General features: G+C 44.8%; 2 protein-coding genes across 2 annotated transcripts in view; both read left to right on the forward strand.

Annotated features, from left to right (window-relative positions):
* Nucleotides 1-1320: 1320 nt before the first annotated feature.
* On the forward strand, nucleotides 1321-20676 carry LOC134348297 (C-X-C chemokine receptor type 2-like). The gene is made up of 2 exons (XM_063051454.1): nucleotides 1321-1447; nucleotides 12646-20676. The coding sequence occupies exon 2, from the start codon at nucleotides 12650-12652 to the stop codon at nucleotides 13748-13750; it is 1101 nt and encodes a 366-aa protein (XP_062907524.1). The 5' UTR covers nucleotides 1321-1447; nucleotides 12646-12649; the 3' UTR covers nucleotides 13751-20676.
* The window catches only part of LOC134348298 (C-X-C chemokine receptor type 2-like), a 32791-nt gene continuing 25663 nt past the window's right edge, over nucleotides 13649-20776 (forward strand). The window contains exon 1 of the mRNA XM_063051455.1: nucleotides 13649-13746. The gene's annotated coding sequence lies outside the window, so the exon portion shown is untranslated. The remainder of the gene's footprint in view (nucleotides 13747-20776) is intronic.

Consider the following 20776-nt stretch of genomic DNA (forward strand, 5'->3'; position numbering starts at 1 on the left):
GTTCCCACAACCTATGGACTCTCTTTCAAATACTTTTCATCTCATATTCTTAATATTTATTGCTTATTTATTAATATTATTTCTTTTTCTCCTTTCCTTTTGTATTTGCACGGTTTGTTGTCTTTCGCACTCTGGTTGTTCACCCTGTTGGGTGTGGCCTTTCATTGATTCTGTTGTGTTTGTTGGATTTAATGAGTACACCCACAAGAAAATGAACCTCATGGTTGTATATGGAGACATATATGTACTTTGACATTAAATTTACTTTGAACTTTAATCTTATAAACCTCTATCAGATCTATGATGATCAAACGAGGTGTGATGTGCCCTTCAGTCTATCTCTATGACTCTAAGATTACAAATTACCAGCTCAAATTCGGACAGTTGACAATGACGGGGAGGAACTTGGGGCTAAGGTCCTGGCTTAAGGTTGGAGGGAATTTCTGCTAATCCTTGGAGATGCCTACTGATGCAGTCAAGGGGTAGAGAGGGACATGCACACTTGTTTTTTACAAAATTACAAAAACTTATTCTCAAAATTTCACAAAATGCAAAACACCATTGATTTACCAGACTGTTAAAAAATTCAACTTAAAATATGGCTACTGCTGTCTTTAAAACCCTCAATTCCCTGGGGGGCTTACTGTTCCTGGAGATCCCTCATTGTACCCATAGTGCCCATAGAGAGAGAGAGAGAGAGAGAGAGAGACAGAGAGAGGGAGAGAAAGAGAGAGAGAGGGAGAGAGGGAGAAAGAAAGAGAGACAGAGAGAGAGAGGGAGAAAGAGAGAGAGAGGGAGAGAGGGAGAGAGAAAGAGAGAGCGAGAGAGAGAGATCTTTCCTTAAAGTATTAATCCTTGAGCAGTCCATGTCACTTCTAGGCCAGGTTTGAGGCTGCAAAGGAATCTGACCATGGCCTGAATTGGCCTCACTGGGCCATCTCCTGCACTCCAGCAGCTGTAACACTGTGCTTAAATGTGTTTGCAGAGTATTTCACAAGACTCCCAAGTGAAAGAATATTTCACAAGATTGACAAGTGAGAAAAGTCATTTGATTTAAAAGTCCTGCTGGGAGAACACTCAGTGGCTGCCGGCCAAGTGTTCCTGCACAAAGTGGATGAGATTGTGGCTGTAATTGTGACACTTGTGGCCAGATGTGACTCCCAGATTGAGATGCACGTTGTCACAGCTCAGAGATCACGAGAGAGGCCTGGCAGATGTTGTGCATAACATCTCTTCAAATTACCTCACATATTGCAACATGTTTCCCACTTTTACAAAATTTCCAGACATTTTCTGCAACACCCCACATAGTGGGTAGGTCTCCAGCACTGCCATTTAAACATTTATCATTGCAGTCACTGGGTTTTCAACCCTGTGGGCAGCACGGACCAACCAAGAAATCAAATTCACTCAGACAGACGGAGAAGGTGAAACAGCTTTAGTGGAGGTATGTTGGTAGTTCTTTTCAGCAATTTAATTATTTGACCTTAACCTTTATTACTCATTGTGTGTGTATTGCTAGTACAGAACATAAACTTCACACCTTATCAGAGGTTTCTTCCCCCATGCAGTTAATCTGATCAATCATTTCAGCTAAAAACCCACCCCTCTGTATATTACCATGACTGCAGATTATGTATGTGTTAAGGACATAGAAGCAGGCAGGAAAAGATATTGTTGCAGACGCTATGCACCTAACAAACTGCCTCTTCCTAAATCTCCCTTCTGGAAAGCTTATTAGGCCTATTAACACAAAAACTTCATGCCAGCTTATAAATTGCACTGTAGACACTTTAAATCACTTATTATAAATCTGATTACATTGTAAAAACATGCTGATATTTGTGCACACTGTTGTAATGTGAGCATTATTAATACTAATTAGGATAATTGGGGGGTTTTGCTTCCGTTCTTTTATTTCCAGTGTGTTTTGTGTATAGTGTGCCTGCCATGCTGTACGGGTTGTGAAAGCATCTGTATATACATAACGGTTTTGAAGTTCGAGATAGTTATTTCTTGGGCATGAAGTTGTCAAGTCCGCTGTTTTCAATGTAGAAGTTACTACATAATTTTGGCGACGAGGTGAACTGGTTTTGCGAACGTATCGGCACGTTTTTCGAATGGGAGCTTTGCGTTTCAGATGGCTATGTTTGGAACTATCGGGGAATTTCTGGAAGGAAACGAGGACTGACCGGAGTGTGAGGAAAGGTTGGGACACTTATTCTGTGCTAATGGAATTACTGAGGAGGCTAAGAAGTGCTCTATTCTCCTGAGTGTGTGTGGGGCAAAGACTTACAAGCTAATAAGGAAAGAAACCGGGGGACATTCCATATGACGAACTGGTCAAGCTCGTGGGAAACCACTACAATCCGAAACCTTCTGTGATAGTCCAACCGTGTAAGTTTCACAGCTGTTTCAGGAAGCCAGGTCAGTCTGCGGCCAACTTTGTGGCCGAGCTTCGGCAGCTGTCGGAACACTGTCATTTCGGAGCGGTGCTGGAAGACATGTTCTGTGAGAGGCTGGTATGCGGCATTAATAATGACGGCATACAATGCCGCCTGTTAGGGGAAACCCCACCGCTGACTTTCAAGAAAGCCTTAGAGATTGCCCAAGGCATGGAGATGGCTGCTAATAATGTCAAGGATATCCAGAAAGGACATGGGTGGTCGCAGTCGGTGGCAGTGCACCAATTCAGGAGGGAGACTGGTAAACAGGCAAAGCCGGTGGAATGTTTCCGGTGTGGAGGGACGCACTATGCAAATGATTGCAAGTTCGGACACTGTCTGCCATGCTTCTAGCAAAAAGGAACATTTAGCTAAAAATTGCAGAAGTTGAAAGGGTAAGATTAAGCCTGGGCAGGGGAAAGCACAACAGGCTCAGGCAGCCACACACCAGCTAGAAGAAGCAGACGAAGAGGCAGCGTGTGTCTACAACATGTTTGCAGTGGAAACAGATGAGGAACCACCTGAACCATAATATGCCACAGTCACTGTCAGGGGAAAGGACATTAAGTTTGAGATTGATTCAGGGGCTACTGCATTGGTCATTAGTGAGGAAACCTACGGGAGGACATGGGGGTCCAATCTGCCTCCCATTAGACCGTTAAAGCTCAAACTTAGGACCTATACGGGGCAGCCCATCCCTCATTTAGGGGTGTTATATGTGGACATTTCAGCCGGGGGTCAGAAGGCTGAAGCCAGGTTAGTGATAGCTAAGGGCAGGAGGCCCGGTATTTTGGGTCATGATTGGCTTCGCAAAATCCGGCTAAACTGGCATGAAATTAAGTATGCACACACGATGGAGGACATTCTGCAGCGGTACAGTGACGTTTTCAGGGACGAGCTGGGAACACTGAAGGGAGTGACAGTGAAACTCCACATTGACCCTGAGGCTACACCACGTTTTTTAAGCCCAGGTCGGTGCCCTGTGCCATGAAAGGCAAAGTCGAGGAGGAGCTGGAACGTTTACAGAGGCTGGTCATTATTGAGCCCGTCCAGTTTTCAAGGTGGGCGGCTCCCATTGTTCCAGTTTTGAAGGCAGACAAAACGGTGAGGATATGTGGGGATTATAAGTTTACGGTGAATCAGGTCTCTAGGCTGGAGGAGTACCCATTGCCACGGGTGGATGACCTGTTTGCGACCCTGTCAGGGGGTAAGCTGTTCACAAAGCTGGACACGAGCCATGCCTACCAACAGCTGCTGCTCGATGAGGATTCAAAGGAGTGTGTCACAATTAATACACACAAGGGATTATTCAAGTACAATCGCCTGGTATTTGGAGTGGCATCCAGCCCTGCCATTTTCCAAAGAACACTGGACACTTTGCCTGGGACACAAGATCACAGCTGAGGGGCTTTGCCCTGTGGAGGACAACATGAGAGCTATTAAGGAAGCCCCAAGCCCTAAGACCGTCATGGAACTCAGACCATTTTTGGGCATGGTGAATTATTATGGCAAGTTTCATCCTGACCTCTCAAGGGTTTTGACCCCACTGTATAAGCTGCTTCATGATGGTGAAGAGCAGGAGAAAGCTTTCAAGCAAGTGAAAGAACTTCTCCACTCAGCGAAGCTGCTTGTTCACTATGACCCAGACAAGGAGATCACCCTGGCATGTGATGCCTCACCCTATGGAGTCGGGGCAGTTCTCTCACATGTAATGGAGGACCGTTCAGAAAAGCCTATTGGTTTTGCTTCACGTACCCTGACAGCTGCTGAGAAGGGATGTTCACAGCTAGACAAAGAAGGTCTGGCCGTTGTTTTTGCAGTCAAACACTTTCATCAGTACCTTTATGGATGCGCATGTGCAAGTTATACGGACCATAAACCACCGATAAGCTTGTTCAGTGAGACCAGATGCATCCCAACGCTAGCCTCAGCCAGGATACAGTGTTGGGCTCTTACATTGTCAGCCTACCGGGTACACTATAGTCTACAGAGCGGGTGGGAATAATGCAAATGCTGATGCACTGAGTCGACTACCTTTACCTGAGACACCTGTTACTACATATGTGCCTCCAGAGTCTGAGTTTTCATTGGAAAGACTGTCAGAGACACCTGTAAAGGCGACCCAAATCAGGCAATGGACAGAGAGGGACCTGGTCCTGTCCCAAGTCAAGACTTTTCTTTTACGAGGTTGGCCCAGAGTAATGGAAGGAGAGGGACTGAGGCCTTATGCCAATCGCAAGACAGAACTCAGTCTGCAGGATGGCTGCATTTTCTGAGGGGTGAGGGTCATCGTGCCTCCCCCTGGCCATTCACAGATTGTGGAGGAAATTCATGAGACTCACCCAGGAGTGAGGGAGGGAAGGAGGGGAGGGGAGGGAAGGGATGTTCCCTCCCCTCCCCCCCCACCACCCAGGTGTGTCTTGAATGAAAAGCCTTACAAGATCCTACGTTTGGTAGCCAAGAATGGATCAGGATCTGGAGAACAAGGTAAAATCGTGCACACAATGTCAGACTAATCAGAATATGCCACCGCCAGCTCCTTTGCACCCATGGGAGTGGCCAGACCACCCCTGGTCTAGGCTACATTTGGACTTTGCTGGCCCTTTTATGGGGCAGATGTTTCTTGTAATGGTAGTTGCGCATTCTAAATGGATCGAAGCTCACATCATGAGCAACATCCCAGCCCCCCTCAACCATAGACAAACTCAGGCAAGTGTTTGCGGTCCACGGGTTCCCTGACACTCTGATCACTGATAACGGCCCGACGTTCACCAGTGAACTGTTCAGTGAGTTCATGCAGCAGAATGGCATTCATCACATTCGGACGGCCGCTTTCCACCCAGTCTCAAATGGTTTGGCTGAGCGGCTGCTCAGACAGTGAAGGAAGGCCTGAAGTGGATGACAGGGGACTCTCTTAGCATTCAGCTTTCACATCTCCTGTTTAAATACCACCTCACACCACAGACTACAACTGCCCGCACTCCAGCAGAGATGCTGATGGGGTGCAGGCCCAAGTCAAGATTGGACCTGCTGTGCCCGGACATGAAGGCTAAAGTGAAGAGAAAGCAGGAAAAGCAGAAGGAGGGACATGATCAACATGCGGATGACAACGTCTATGTGAGAAACAATCAGCAATGGCTGCCTGGGGTTATTCTTAAGCAGAGTGGTCCCGTCTCCTATGTTGTTAAGCTGACTGATGGGCGTGTTTTCCGCAGACATCAGGACCATGTGCGCCTGCGACATGATACAGGCTCAGAGGCAGACAGTTCCATGGAGATTCCATTTGTGAGACAGACTACGGTGGAAGCATGTCCACCAGTGACTTTGCCAGAGGGAGAGACACTGGCAGAGGGTCGGAGTCCCCTGAGGAGGATGGACATTCTCACGTAGACACACAGACCCCTCTCATGCCTCCAACACCAGACCCACCCAAAACACCATCCAGCAGTGCCTGCTGGGTCACCGGGGGTAGTGCGCAGATCACAGCGCACTCGTAAACCTACTGACAGACTGAATCTTTGATGAGACAGTTATTTTTTGTTGTTGTTAGATTGAATGTTGAATCTGTCACATTTTCCAGATGTTTTGTATTGATAAGCGGTTGCTGAGATACTAGTATAAGTTTTCAGGGGTACGCAAGTTAATAACACCACTGTTTTTATTTCCTAGTTTTTTACATTTGGGGATGCTGGATTTTAAAGGGGGAGAAGTGTTGTAATGTGAGCATTATTAAAACTAAGTTAATACTAATTAGATAATTTTTTTAGATTATGAAGACAGGCAGTCCTCTTTTATTGTCATTTAGTAATGCATGCATTAAGAAATGATACAATATTTCCTCCGGTCTGATATCACAGAAACACAGGACAGACCAAGACAGAAAAAACTAACAAAACCACATAATTATAACATATAGTTACAACAGTGCAACAATACCATAACTCGATGAAGAACGGTCCATGAGCACAGTAAAAAGTTCAAAGTCTCTCAAATGTCCCACATCTCACGCAGACAGGAGAAGGAAGAAAACTCTCCCTGCCACACCCGACCACAGTCCTACTCTGAGTCGTCCGAAAACTTCGAGCCTCCGATCAGCCTCCGACACCGAGTACCGAGCGCCATCTCTATCCGAACGATTCGACCTCAACCTCGGTTGCCAGCAGCAGGCAAAGCTGGGGATTTTGAGGCCTTCCCTCCGGAAGATTTCTCGATCGCACAGTAACAGCGGCAATGAACTGGCGTTTCAGAAATTTCTCCAGATGTTCATCTGTGCTTTCACGTCTGTCTCCATCAAATCAGAATTGTCCACGGCCCCTATTTAACGGATACGATATCATTTTCACTGGAGGGCTGCTCACGCGCGGCGCGCTGCTCTCTCTCCTCCCGCCTTATAATGGGGGGCTTTACTTCCGTTCTTTTACTTCCGGTGTGTTTTGTGTATAGTGTGCCCGCCATGCCATACGGGTTGTAAAAGCCTCTGTATATACATAACGGTTTTGAAGTTCGAGATAAAGTTTTTTCTTTGGGCATGAAGTTGTCTAGTGTGCCTTTTTCAAAGTAGAAGTTACTACACACACTTTATTCCATATCCATACTTTCTAACTTTATTTTTCCTTAATTCTTTATTGTTTATAGTTATTGAATGTGGTTTTTGTTGCTTTTCACACCCTGACCAACAAACCAACCACACTACAGCACATAAATATAAATGGAAACTAAAGCTGTCACTTGATCCTGAATTGATACAGAAAGCACAATCTGTGATAGATCTGCACAGGATTGGAAAAAAGCTGTGGAGTATTGCAAACACAGCCAGCTCCATCATGGGCACTGGCCTCGCCAGCACTGGAGACAAGGGGCAATCCCTCCAAAAGGCAGCATCCATCATTAAGGACCCCATCACCCAGGACATACCCTCTTCCCATTGTCACCATCAAGGAAGAGGTACAGGAGCCTGAAGACACACACTCAACATTTTAGGATCAGCTCCCTCTCCTCCACCATCAGATTTCTGAATGGGTAACGAAGCCGTGAACACTACCTCATTATTTTTTCTTTTTGTTCTCTTTTCTCTCCTTTTGAATTATTATCTATGTCCATTCTTATTTAATTTGCACTTATTTATTATTATGTATTACAATGTACTATCACCAACAACACAACAAATTTCATGACATAGGCCAGTGATGTTAAACTTGATTCTGATTTGTACATGAGTTATACAGCAGGAAAACTGCCATTTCAGCCCAACTTCTCCATGCTAATCAAGATGTCTTTCCCAACTAATCTCTTTTGCCTAAATTTGGTCCGTATCCTTCCAAACCTTTCCCATCCATGAACTGGTCCACGTAATTTTTAAATGTTGTAATTGTACTGACCTCTATCACTTCCTCCGGCAGCTCCTTCCATATTCCTATCACCGTTGTTATGGGGGGCTTGCTTTCCAGGAAACTTTAAATCTTTCTCCACTCACTTTAAACCTTTGCCCCCTAGTTTCAAGCACCTCCCCCCCACCGTGGGAGAAGGATTATAATCACCTCCCCTTTCTATCATCCTCAGAATTTTATAAACCGCTATAAACAGAGAAGATGCTGGAAACCCCCAGGTGACCAAATGAACAAATGAATCAGAATCAGAATTAGACTTATTATCACTGACAAGTGTCACTGAACCACTGAGGTGGTTCATTTTGGTAAGTCAAATATGATGGTAGAATATAGTATTAAAGGTAAGACTCTTGGCAGTGTGGAGGATCAGAGGGATCTTGGGGTCCGAGTCCATAGGACACTCAAAGCTGCTGCACAGGTTGACTCAGTGTTAAGAAAGCGTACGGTGCATTGGCCTTCATCAACCGTGGGATTGAGTTTAAGAGCCGAGAGGTAATGTTGCAGCTAAATAGGACCCTGGTCAGACCCCACTGTGCTCAGTTCTGGTCACCTCACTACAGGAAGGATGTGTAAACTATAGAGGGCGCAGAGGAGATTTACAAGGTTAGGTTGAGTGAACTTGGCTTTTTCTCCTTGGAGCGACGGAGGATGAGAGGTGACCTGACAGAGGTGTACATGATAATGACAGGCATTGATGATGTGGATAATCAGAGGTTTTTTCTTCCCAGGGCTGAAATGGCTAGCACGAGAGGGCATAGTTTTAAGGTGCTTGGAAGTAGGTACAGAGGAAATGTCAGAGGTAAGTTTTTTACGCAGAGAGTGGTGAGTGCGTGGAATGGGCTGCCGTGGTGGCGGTGGAGGTGGAAACGATAGGGTCTTTTAAGTGACTCCTGGATAGGTACATGGAGCTTAAAAAAAATAGAGGGCTATGGGTAAGCCTAGGTAGTTCTAAGATAGGGACATGTTTGGCACAGCTTTGTGAGCTGAAGGGCCTGTATTGTGCTGTAGGTTTTCTATGTTTCTATGTTTCTAAATTTGTTGTTTTGCTGCAGCAGTACAGTGCAATACTTAAAATATACTTCTTAAGCCTATCACCTCTACTGGGACATAGGCCATCAACAGCAACTCACCAGAGTCCCAAGTCGACTGTTTATTCACCTCCATAGATGCTGCCTGACTTGCTGAGTTCCTCCAGCATCTTAGAACATAGAACACTAGAGTATAGTACCAGCTCTTCGGCCCACAATGCTGTGCTGGCCTTTTAACCTACTCTGAGATCAATCTAACCCTTTCCTCCCACATAGTCTTTAATTTTCCTTTCATCCATGTACCTATCTAAGAGTCTCTTAACTGTCCTTTACACCACCTCTGGAAGCATGTTCCATGCATCCACCACTCTCTGTATAAAGACCTTATCCCTGACATCCCTCATATTCTTCCTTCCAATCACAATATAATTATACAACCTCCACCCTGGAGGACATCTCTGGCTGTCCGCTTTATCTATGACTCTTATCATCTTATACACCTCTATTAAGTCACCTTTCGTCCTATGGTCCAAAGAGAAAAACCTTAGCTCACTCAACCTATCCTCATAAAACTTGCTCTCTAATGTAAGCAGCATCCTGGTAAATCTCCTCTGCACCATCTCTAAAGCTTCCACATCCTTCCTATAATAAAGCAACCAGACGTGAACACAATATTCTATGTGTGGTCTAACCAGGGCTTCGTAGAGCTGCAACAAGAACCTTGTGGCTCTTCAACTCAATCCCCCTACTAATGAAGGCTAATACACCATATGCCTTCTTAATAACCCTGCACACTTGCATGGAAACTGTGAAGGAATTATGGATGTGGACCTCAAGATCCTTCTGTTCCTTCACACTGCTAAGAACCCTGCACTCTGTCTTCAAGTTCAACCTTCCAAAGTGAATCACTTCACACTTTTCTGGATTGTACTCGATCTGCCATAGCACACCCCAGCTCTTCATCCTGTCAATGTCCTGTTGCAACCTGCACCACTCTTATTCACTATCCACAACTCCACCAAACTTTGTGTCATCTGCAGACTTACTAACCCACCCTCGTCACGTATAAAAATAACAAAGAGCAGGGGTCCCAGAACCAATCCTTGTGAAACACCACTGGACACCAAGCTCCAAGTAGAATTTGCTTTATTTACAACTACTCTCTGGTTTCTATGGGCAAGCCAGTTCTGTATCCACACAGCCAAGTTTCCCTGGATCTCATGTCTCCTGACTTTCTGAGTGAGACTATCACGGGGAACCTTATCAAATACCTTACTAAAATCTGTATACACACTCATCCACTGTTCTACCTTCAACAATGCACTTAGTCACATCCTCAAAGAATTCAATCAGGCTCACATGGTATGGCCTGGCTCTCACAAAGCCATGCTGACTATCCCTAATCAGACTATGTTTCTCCAAATACTCATAAATCCCACCTCTAAGGATCCTCTCTAAAAATTTGCCTAAGACTCACTGGTCTATAATTCCCAGTGTTATCCCTACTCCCTTTCTTGAATGAGAAATAACATTTCCCACTCTCCAGTCATCTGGTACTGCTCCTATGGCCAGTGTGGATGCTCAGGTTGTTGTCAAGGGTGCAGCAATCTCTTCCCTCACTTCCCGTAGTAACCTGGGTTATAGCCCATCTGGCACCACGGACTGATCTATCCAAATGTTTTTTAGACGTTCCAGCGCATCCTCTTTCTCAATGTCAACACGTTCAAACATATCAACCTGTTTTACACTGTTCTCATAATCGTCAAAGTCCTTCTCACTCTGGTTATCCTCATGATCTTCATATGTATGTAGAATGCTTTGGGGTTTCCTTTAGTCCTTTTCACCTAGGTATTTTCATGCCTCCTTCTTGCTCTCCTAAGTATATTCCTAGCTATCTTGTAATTCCCTAGAGCCCTGTCTTCCTAAACCTTAAGTGAGCTTCTTTTTCCCTTTTGACTAAGTGTTCCACTTCTCTTGTCAACTGTGGCTCCTTCACCCTACCATCCTTTCCCTGCCTTAATAGGATAAAGTTATCCAAAACCCATGCAAGTTCTCCCTAACCAATGCCCACATTTCCATTGTGCATTTCCCTAAGTAGATCTGTTCCCAATTTATGTTCCTAAGTTCCTGCCTAATAGCATCATAATTCCCCCCCCCACCCCAATTAAATACTTTCCCAGAATGGATCCCTCGAGAACATCACTGGCTACCTCCATGTAGAATACTTCCATCTGCTACCACCCATTGCAACCTGTGGACAAGCCAATTTAGAGTCCATGCGGACAAGCTTCCCTGGATCCCATGTGGATTCTGCGAGAGTGGGGTTCGAAGGACTTGAGGTTTGTGTAAGGCCCATTGCTCTCAAGACATCCGATAATTATCACAAAACACGTCAATGTGGAGAATGCAGGGCAGCTGCCCTTATTTGTGGACAGGAAGGCTCTACAACGGGTAGTCAAAACTGCCCAGTGCATCACTGGCACCAGGCTACCCTCCGTCAAGGACATATTCAAAGATTCAAAGTACATATGCAGCATTCAACCCTGAGATTTCTCTTCTCCACAGACAGCCTCGAAACAGAGAACCATGGAACCAACTCGCTCAAAGAAAAACATCAACTCTTCCCACACGCAAAAAAAAATTGTGTAAACAGCTAAAAAAAAGAGTGAAAATACAAAATCAAAAGGCATATTTCAGTACAGTTCAACTCAGTAATCATTATCTGTATTATCTGCCTCAATTTCAAAAATCACCCAAAAGTAACAGGGAAAAAAAGGAGTGACCTGAACTAGTAGCCATCATAAACCTGAATCTACAAACCGCAGCGATTAAACCTTGCTCCAGCACCATCCTCGAGGGAGAGAGCGACATCACGTGTATGCGAGGGCCTTCCCTCAAGAGCAGTGAGTGAGAGGGAGAGGGAGGCTGCCACGTGCAGACACCCTGCTCTGCCGGTAGCAAGTGAGAGACTGATAGATGGTGCTGAACACTCTCTCTCACCCTCCGTACCCACCTCGATGACTTCAATCTTCCTTGGTACTTTAATCAGCAAGGTTGGTGAGAGACGGAGTCGATCTCCTATCTCTTAGCTTCCTGGCCTCCCTGGTGCACACTTTCCTTATAGCCTCGAAGAACCTTCTTGGAGACAGTAAAGCTCCAGATAGCCTGATCGGCTCAAAAATACAATAACGTAGATAACAGGCTCCAACAGTAACAAAGGCAGATCTGGAATAAATAGAAGATGTAAAAGAACTAAAAGTATATACATAAAAATTCCAGAAAAGGGCCAGCAACATCATGAAGGAACCCACCCACCCTGCCCATGGACTGTTTGTTCCACTCCCATCAGGGAGGAGGCTATGTAGCACCCATGCCAGGACCACCAGACTTAAAAACAGTTACTTTCCCCAAGCAGTAAGGCTGATCCACACCATCACCCACTAACCCACCCTCCACACCCCCAACGAACACTATATAATTTCCTGTCAGTCACCTTATCTACAGACACCCCTGTGCCTAGTGTCATTTTATGGACAGACAGTACAATCAATCTATGTATACAAGCTATCTTATGTACAGTATTGATATTTATTGTGTTTTTTATGATTGGGTTCTTGATCTTATTGCATTTTTTTGTGCTACTTTGGATCTGGAGTAGCAATTTTTTTTCATTCTCATTTACACTTGTGTACTGGAAATGACATTAAACAATCTTGAATCTTGAATTAGTTAGTTGGAATACTGCAATATCTGACCATTCTCATTATATACTCTGACTCCCTACAGGAAAATGGTCGGACAGAGTTTTCAAGTTGATGACATCGACTTCGGCAATTATTTTGAAAATTATTCATATGTGTACTATTTAGATCCGGATGTATCTCCCTGCACACCCGTGGTGAGAGCTTCAATCAATATTGCACTTACTGTTGTCTACAGCCTGGTGTGTTTCCTCGCCGTGTTGGGGAACCTGGTGGTGATGATCGTCATTCTTTACAACCGAAGTGTGATCTCGTCCACAGACATCTACCTGCTCCACCTGGCCACGGCTGACCTGCTCTTTGCCGTCACTCTACCCTTCTGGGCAGTGGATGCCATGTCTGGGTGGGTGTTTGGCGATGCCATGTGTAAGGTTGTCAGCATGCTCCAGGAGGTGAACTTTTACAGTGGCATCCTGTTTCTGGCCTGCATCAGTGTTGACCGTTACCTCGCCATCGTCCACTCTACCCAGTCCCACAGGCAGAAGCGGCCATTCCTGATCAAACTGGTCTGTGCTATTGTGTGGGTGCTGGCTGTTCTCCTGTCTTTACCCATCCTCTACAAGGGCAAGTTCATCTACTTTGAAAGAATCTTGTGTTACGAGATGCTTGATGGTGAATCAGCCGTAATCTGGAAAAAGACTACCAGGATTTTGCGACATATTATTGGGTTTCTCATCCCTCTGGGAATCATGATCTTCTGCTACAGTGTCACGCTCCTGAAACTGTATCAAATGAAATGTTTGCAGAAGCAGAAAGCCATGAAGGTCATTATCGCTGTGGTCGTCGCCTTCCTCATTTGTTGGCTGCCCCACAATATCACCGTGTTTGTTGACACTCTGATGAGGAGCAAGCTCATCGCCGAGACTTGTGACAGGCGCAATCACATCAATCGGGCTCTGTCTGCATCTCTGTGTCTGGGATTTCTGCACTGCTGCGTGAACCCAATCTTGTACGCCTTCATTGGGGTGAAATTCCGGAGGAACCTGGTCAAAATCTTGGCTAAGGCAGGCATTGTTAAGCAAACTCTTGTATCGAAGTACAGGAGATCTGTTTCATCTGCCTCTGATTCTGGGCTTATTTCAACCAGCGTGTACGTTGCTTATGATGAAAGTGTTCGGGCTAATAAGTAAGCATTGGCAGATGGACGGGGACTGATCCCGTTCTTGGAGTGACTGAGCAGCTGATGAGAGGAACAAGGTTAACAGTGCAGGCTACTGCGAATATTGTAGGGCTTAGACATTTGTCCTTTTATGTCATTGCATTGATTCTCTGTTGTTTTATCCAGGTTCAACGTTAATTTAACAATTTCACTTTGTGTTTATACAGTTAACCAGGTCTCCGGTCATTCTTTCTTGATTTTTGAAGTACAATCTATATGTCATAGAGCAGTGGAGCACAGGCGTGGGTCTTTTGGCCCACAATGATTGAACCAAACATCAAGCAGAGTTAGACTGAATCTCATCTGCCTGCACATGATTCATTTCTCTCTGTTCCCTGCAGATTCATGAGTCTGTCTAACAGTCTCTATCATATCTGCCTCTACCACCACCTCTGGCAGCTACTCAAGGCACCCACCACTCTCTGTGTAAAAATAGTACCTAGCTAAACTAATCCCTTCTGCCTACAGAATGTCCGTATCCCTCCATTCTCTGCACGTTCACATACCTGTTCAAGAACCTTTAAATGCCTCTATGGTATCTGCCTCCATCACCACTTCAGGCAGCATATTCCGGGTACTCACCACGGTGTGTAAAAAAAAATTGCCATAAACATCTCATTTAGACTTTTCCGCCTTCTCCCCTTAAAGTCCAAGCCCTTTACTTTTTGACACTTATACCTTAGGGAAAAGATTCTGACCGTTAAAGTCAAAGTTGAGTTTATTGTCATAGGCAGAAGTACATCATCTATGCACAGATGCAGTGAAAAACTTACTTGCCGCAACATCACAGGCGCATTGGAATCATACATGCAACATTCACAAGGAAAACATCAACTAAACATAAACGAACACGGTTTTTACAGGAAAGAACTGGAACAAAAAAAAAACCTAAAGTTCAGTTTAGTGCAAAGTGGTCACAGTGTTGCTTAGGGCTGTGCCAGTTGGTTCAAGAACTGTATGTTGAAGGGAAGTAGCTGTTCCTGAACCTGGTGGTGTGAGAGGTTAGGCTTCTCTCCCTCCTGCCCGATGATGGTTGTCTGTCATGTCTGAAAATGACAGGAAACCTGTGCAGGAGGGATTTGAAACTGGAAAAGCTGTTGCACTGGGACAATGACCACGGAGCCCTGGGTCCAGTGGTATGCGTAGTCGTCACAGCTCCTGTCTTCCTTGGTTGCAGTGTTAGACATTGACTTCTGTGCCACGTCATGCCCTTCACGCTCCATGGAACTGTCTTCCTGACTGTTGCATCTCAGGGCAGATCTCGTCAGCCCAGTCGGCTGGAGCTGACTTCATGTGCAAGGACTGGTGTGTCCCTCTCTCACTAGGATATGATGCCCATTGGTTATCCTCAGCTGCTTTAGCCTGTCTGATGAAGCTCTATACCAGGGAGTGGCTGCTGCAGCATGCAAACATCTACTTGGAGCCAAAGGTGAGAGCTGAATGTCTGGTGGGCTCCAGAGGTGAGTGAGCTGCCCCAGAATAGACACTGCAGGCCCCTTCACCAGAATTGCTACCCCCCTTGGAAGCCCCAAACATCCCACCCAATGGTAACTGTGAATAGATGGAACGGCCCGGATGGTGGGGATCTTTGATGATAGATGTTTCCTTCTGTTTACCAACATGTTTTATAAATCTAATGATTCCCACAGCTATCTTGACTATACCTCTTCCCAGCTGTCTCCTGTGAAAATGCCATTCCCTTTTCTCAATTCCTTCATCTTGCTTCATCTCTTCCCAGGATAAAGCTTTCCTTTCCAGGTCCTCCTTCTTGAAAGAACAGGGTTTGCCTTCCTCCACCATTGATGCTGGCCTCACCTGCATCTCCTCCATTTCCTGGACATCCATGCTCACACCATCTACCTGCTTCCTTAACAGGGATAGAGTTCCTGTTGTCCTCACTTACCATTCCATGGGCCTCTGCATCCAAGACAACATCCTCTGCAATTTCCATGGGATATTACCACCAAACACATCTTTACCTCCCTTTCAACATCCAGTTTCCACTCCCTCCTTGTCCATTTGTCCCTCTCCACCGATCTCCCTCCTGGAACATATCCCTGCAAGCGACAGAAGTGCCACACCTACCCATTCTCCTCTTTGTTCACCTCCATTCAGAGCCCCAAATGGTCTCTCCAGTAGAGCCAAAACTCTGTTGGGGTCGCGCATTGTATCCGGTGCCCCCAATGCACCAGATAGGTGCACCTACATACGCGAGACCGAACGTAAATTGGAGGGCTGCTTTGTCGAGCACTTCCACTTCATCCACAAAAAGCCAAATTTCCGAGCAGCCAACTATTTTAATTCCTATCCCCGTTCCGTTCTGAAATGACCTCCTCTTCTGCCACGATGAGGTCACTCTCAGGATGGAGAAGCAACACCTTGTATTCCCTTTAGGTAGCTTCCAACATGATGGAATGAACTTCGATTTCTCCTTCCAGTATTTTGTTGTTATTTCTTCTTTTTCTTTTCCCCTCCTCCTTCCCTCCCCTTCTATTCCCCACTCTGGCCTCTTACCTCTTCCCTTCACCTGCCTATCACCTGCCCCTGTGCCTCTCCTTCTTCCCTTTCTCCCATGATCAAATCTCCTCTCATATCAGATAAATTCTCCAGCCTTTTACCATTCCCACTCACCTGGCTTCACCTATCACCTTCTAGCTTGCCATCCTTTCCCTTCCCCACCTTTTTATTCTGGTATCATCTCCTTTCCTTTCTAGTCTTGATGAAGGATCGTACCCCGAAACATCGACTGTTTAATAATGTCTATAGATGCTGTGGGACCTGCTGAGTTCCTCCAGCATTTTGTGTGTGTTGGCAGACACATTTCACTGTATGCTTCACTCCACCTGTGATAAATACATGAATCAGAATCCGAATCTTAGGATTCTCCTGTTGTTTATCGAGGCATATGATGCATTGCCATTCATTAGAACTTAAGAGTCACAAATTAATGCTGCAGATCTGCAAAATTCTGGTTAGACCACACTTGGAATATCGTGCTCACTTCTGGTCGCCTCATTGTAGGAAGGATGTGGAAGCTTTAGAGCTGGTGTAGAGGAGATTTACCAGGATGCTGCCTGGATTAGAGAGCATGTTTTATGAGGATAGATTGAGCGAGCTAGGGCTTTTCTTGTTGGAGCAAAGGAGGATGAGAAACAACCTGATAGGGTTGTAATTTTTATTTATGAGATGAGAATCTTAAAATGTATAAGATGATCTGAGGCAAAAGTACAGCGGAGTTAGTAGAGTTTCCCAGGGCGGAAAAGACTCATAGAAAGGGACATAATTTGGAGATGATTAGAGGAAAGTTTAGGGGAGATGTTTTTTGCACAGAGAGTGGTGGGTGCATGGTGGTGGTAGAGGCAGATACTACTTGGGGCACCTAAGCAACTCTTAGGCACATAGATGAAAGAAAGATTGAAAAAGCTTGAGCAAGAGAAAGCAAAACAAAAGCTGTAGGTCGAATTCTTTTTCTCCTCACAATTTATTGTTTTGTCCTTCTTTTTTGTTGCTCAGTTAGAAATAGTAGAAATGCCAGGCAGGATCCTCTTGAGGTATGTGGATGGGCAGGGAGGTCTCCAGTGTCCCTGATTGCTCCTGCGAACCCCTTAACGCGGTTTCTTAGAAGCTGAAGCTGGATGAACTCCAGATCATTCGAGAAGCGGAGGGAGCGATAGACAGGGCATACAGAGAGGTAGTTACACCCAAGGTTCAGGACACAGGAGACTGGATGACAGGCAGGATGGGGAAAGGGGTAAATCCGCCAGCCCATGTACCCCTGTGGCCAACCCCCTCAACAACAGGTGTTTCACATTGGATGCTCTGGAGGGGAAGTGGGGACGGTGGGGGTGGAGTGGGGAATGGATGACCAAGTAGAGGAAAGTCCCACCGGTCAGATCTCTGCACTGAGTCAGTCCCTGTGACTCAGAAGGCAAGAGGGAGAAGAGGGAAGAAGTGAGTTGTGGTGATAGGGTATTCGTTAGTTAGGGGAACAGAAAGGAGGTTCTGCGGTCGACAACAAGATTCCCAGATGGTATTTTGCCTCCTGGTTGCCAGGGACCAGGGCATCTCAGATCGAGTCCTCAGCATTCTTAAGCGGGAGGGTGAAAAGCCAGAAGGCGTGGTCCACGTGGGTACCAATAACATGGGGAGGATGAGTGGTGAGATTCTGTAAAGGCAGTTTGGTAAGTTAGGTGCTAGGTTAAAGGGCTGGGCATCCAAGGTCACGAGCTCAGGATTCCTTCCTGGGACACGTGCTAGTGAGGCCAGAAATAGGAAGATTAGACAGTTTAACATGTGGCTAAGGAGTTGGTGTAGGAGGGACGGCAGAAAATTTTTGGATCATCAGGTTCCTTTACAGCGAAGATGGGACCTGTACAGACGAGACAATTTGTACCTGAACTGGAAGGAGACTAATATCCTCGCAGGAAGGTTTGCTAGTGCTACATGGTGGGGTTTAAACTAGAGTTGCTGGGGGAAGGGAACCACAGTGCTAGAACAGTTTGTGGTGAGATTGTGGAGGACCCCAAGCAAAGTCAGGAATCAAAAGGTTGCGCATGGTATGACTAATGTCCTGAGTTGTGTATATTTCAATGCAAGAAGTATTGTAGGAAAGGCAGATGAGTTCAGGGCATGGATTAACTCCAGATCATTCGGGAGTCGGAGGGCGCGATAGACTGGGCATACAGAGAGGTAGTTACACCCAAGCTGGAATTATGATATTGTAGCCATCAGTGAGACTTGGTTGCAGGAGGGACAGGACTAGAATTCTGGAGTTCCATTGTTTTAGATGTGACAGAGCGGAAGGGATTAAATGTCACTGAGGACAGGCTGGAGAACTCGTCTAGAGAGACATTATTGGGGGAAATGAGTAATAAGAAGCTTATGACAACATTAATTGGTCTACATTACAGACCACTCAACAGTCGGAGGGATTTAGAGGAACAAATTTGTGGAGAGATCGCAGCCTGTTGTAAGAAACATAAGGTTGTTATTGTAGGTGACTTTAACTTTCCACATATTGGCTGGGATTCCCATACTGTGAAAAGGACTGGATGGGATAGAGTTTGTCAAATGTGTTCAGAAAAGTTTCCTTAATCAGTACGTAGAAGTCCTAACGAGAGAACGCGATTCTTGATCTGCTATTAGGGAATGAGACAGGGCAAGGGAAAGAAGTTTGTGAAGTGTGAGGCCATCAAAAGTGAAAATTACAGAGTAAAAAGCGTGTATGTGCCTGTCAGAATAAAAGGTAAAGAATGCAAGTGTAAGGAACCTTGGTTTTCGAGAGATATTGAGGACCCGGTTAACGAAAAAAAGGAACTACATAGCCAGTATAGGCAGGTAGGAACAAATGAGGTACTTATAGAGTATAAGAAATGCAAGGGAACACTTAAGAAAGAAATCAGGAAGCTAAAAGAAGGCAAGAGGTTGCCCTACCAGACAAGGTGATGGAGAATCCAAAAGGGTTCTTCAGATATGTTCAAAGTAAAAGGATTGCAAAGGATAAAATTGGTCCTCAGGAAGATCCGAATGGTAATCCCCGTGCAGAGGTGGGTGAGATCATAAATAACTTTTTTTACATCTGTATTTGCTCAAGAGACGGACACAGAGTTGATAGAAGTGAAGCAAAGTGGCATCGTTCATGGACACTGTACAGGTTACAGAGAGGAGGAGTCTGCTGTCATGAGACAAATCAGGGTGAATAGATCCCCAGGGCCTGACAAGCAGTTCCCGTGGACCCTAAGGGAGGCATGCAGAAATTGCTGGGGCCCTAGCAGAGATATTCAAATCATCCTTAGGGATAGGTGAGATACAAGAGGATTGGAGGATAGCCAGTGTTGTTCGGCTGCTGAAGAAAGGCCCAAAGCATAAACCAAGAAATTACAGGCTGTAATGGAAAAGACATTGAAATGTATTCTAAGGGACCTGATATACAAGTATTTGGACGGATAGGGACTGATTAGAAATAGTCAGCATGGTAATCCAAAAATTGCAGTAATAGGATGAAGTTGTAAATCAATATGCAAAACTACTGAAATAATATCAAAAATGCCTTTCCAATATTTTTCCAAAAGAGGGCAAGACCAGAACATACATGTCAAGGAATCTACCTCAGAATTACATCTGTCACAGACAGGATTTATATGACCATAAAAACGAGCTAGCTTATCCTTAGACATACAGGCCCTATGAACCACCTTAAATAGTATCAAAGCGTGTCTAGCACACACTGAAGAAGTGTTAACTAGTTGGAGAATTTTCTCCCATTTCTCTATGGGTAAAGATACCTGAAGTTCTCTTTCCCATTCATTCTTAATTTTATCAGACATACCTAAACGTATTTCCGTAATTAAATCATAAACAATTGCTATTAAACTCTTCTGATAGGGGTCTAAACCTTAAAAAAATTCTGTAATTTCAGTTTGATGTGATAGATTTTAGTCATTTATCCCCTTCAGCTTGTCGTTCGATTGCATTTGTTACATTAATAGCCAGAAGATCTATTTTATTTAAATTGAAAGATTCTAATCCCCTACTACATTTCAATGGTTTCCCCAAACTATAACATATTTAAATTTGGAAAAAATTAGGAGTGGTACCACTGATCCTTCGGTTAAATTTGAAGAAACTTGGAGGCCATTTATTCAACATTTTCATATGACGTAAGTTGACCTCTTCCGAATCCTTTTTAATAACTTTATGTTTGTGGATAGAGGAGTGGAGTTAATGACAAATAATGATCTTAACCGATGAAATACGGCAGCCCAGTCTTTGTTTTGTTTTGTTTTGTTTAATTTTGTTTTGCTTTTTTCAGTGGGGGGGGGGGAAAAACTTTTTTTTGAATCTTTTTCATGTTCAGTTATTAAGAGACTGGGAGGTTTAAATTAAATATGTTACTCGGAGTCTGTGTCTGTACACGTTAACTGTTATTAACGTAATCCCGATCTCTTTGTATAATCATTGTTATGTTTATCAATTTGAAACTCAATAAAAAAAATTG

Source organism: Mobula hypostoma, chromosome 6, assembly GCF_963921235.1.
Source record: "Mobula hypostoma chromosome 6, sMobHyp1.1, whole genome shotgun sequence".
NCBI lineage: Eukaryota > Metazoa > Chordata > Chondrichthyes > Myliobatiformes > Myliobatidae > Mobula > Mobula hypostoma.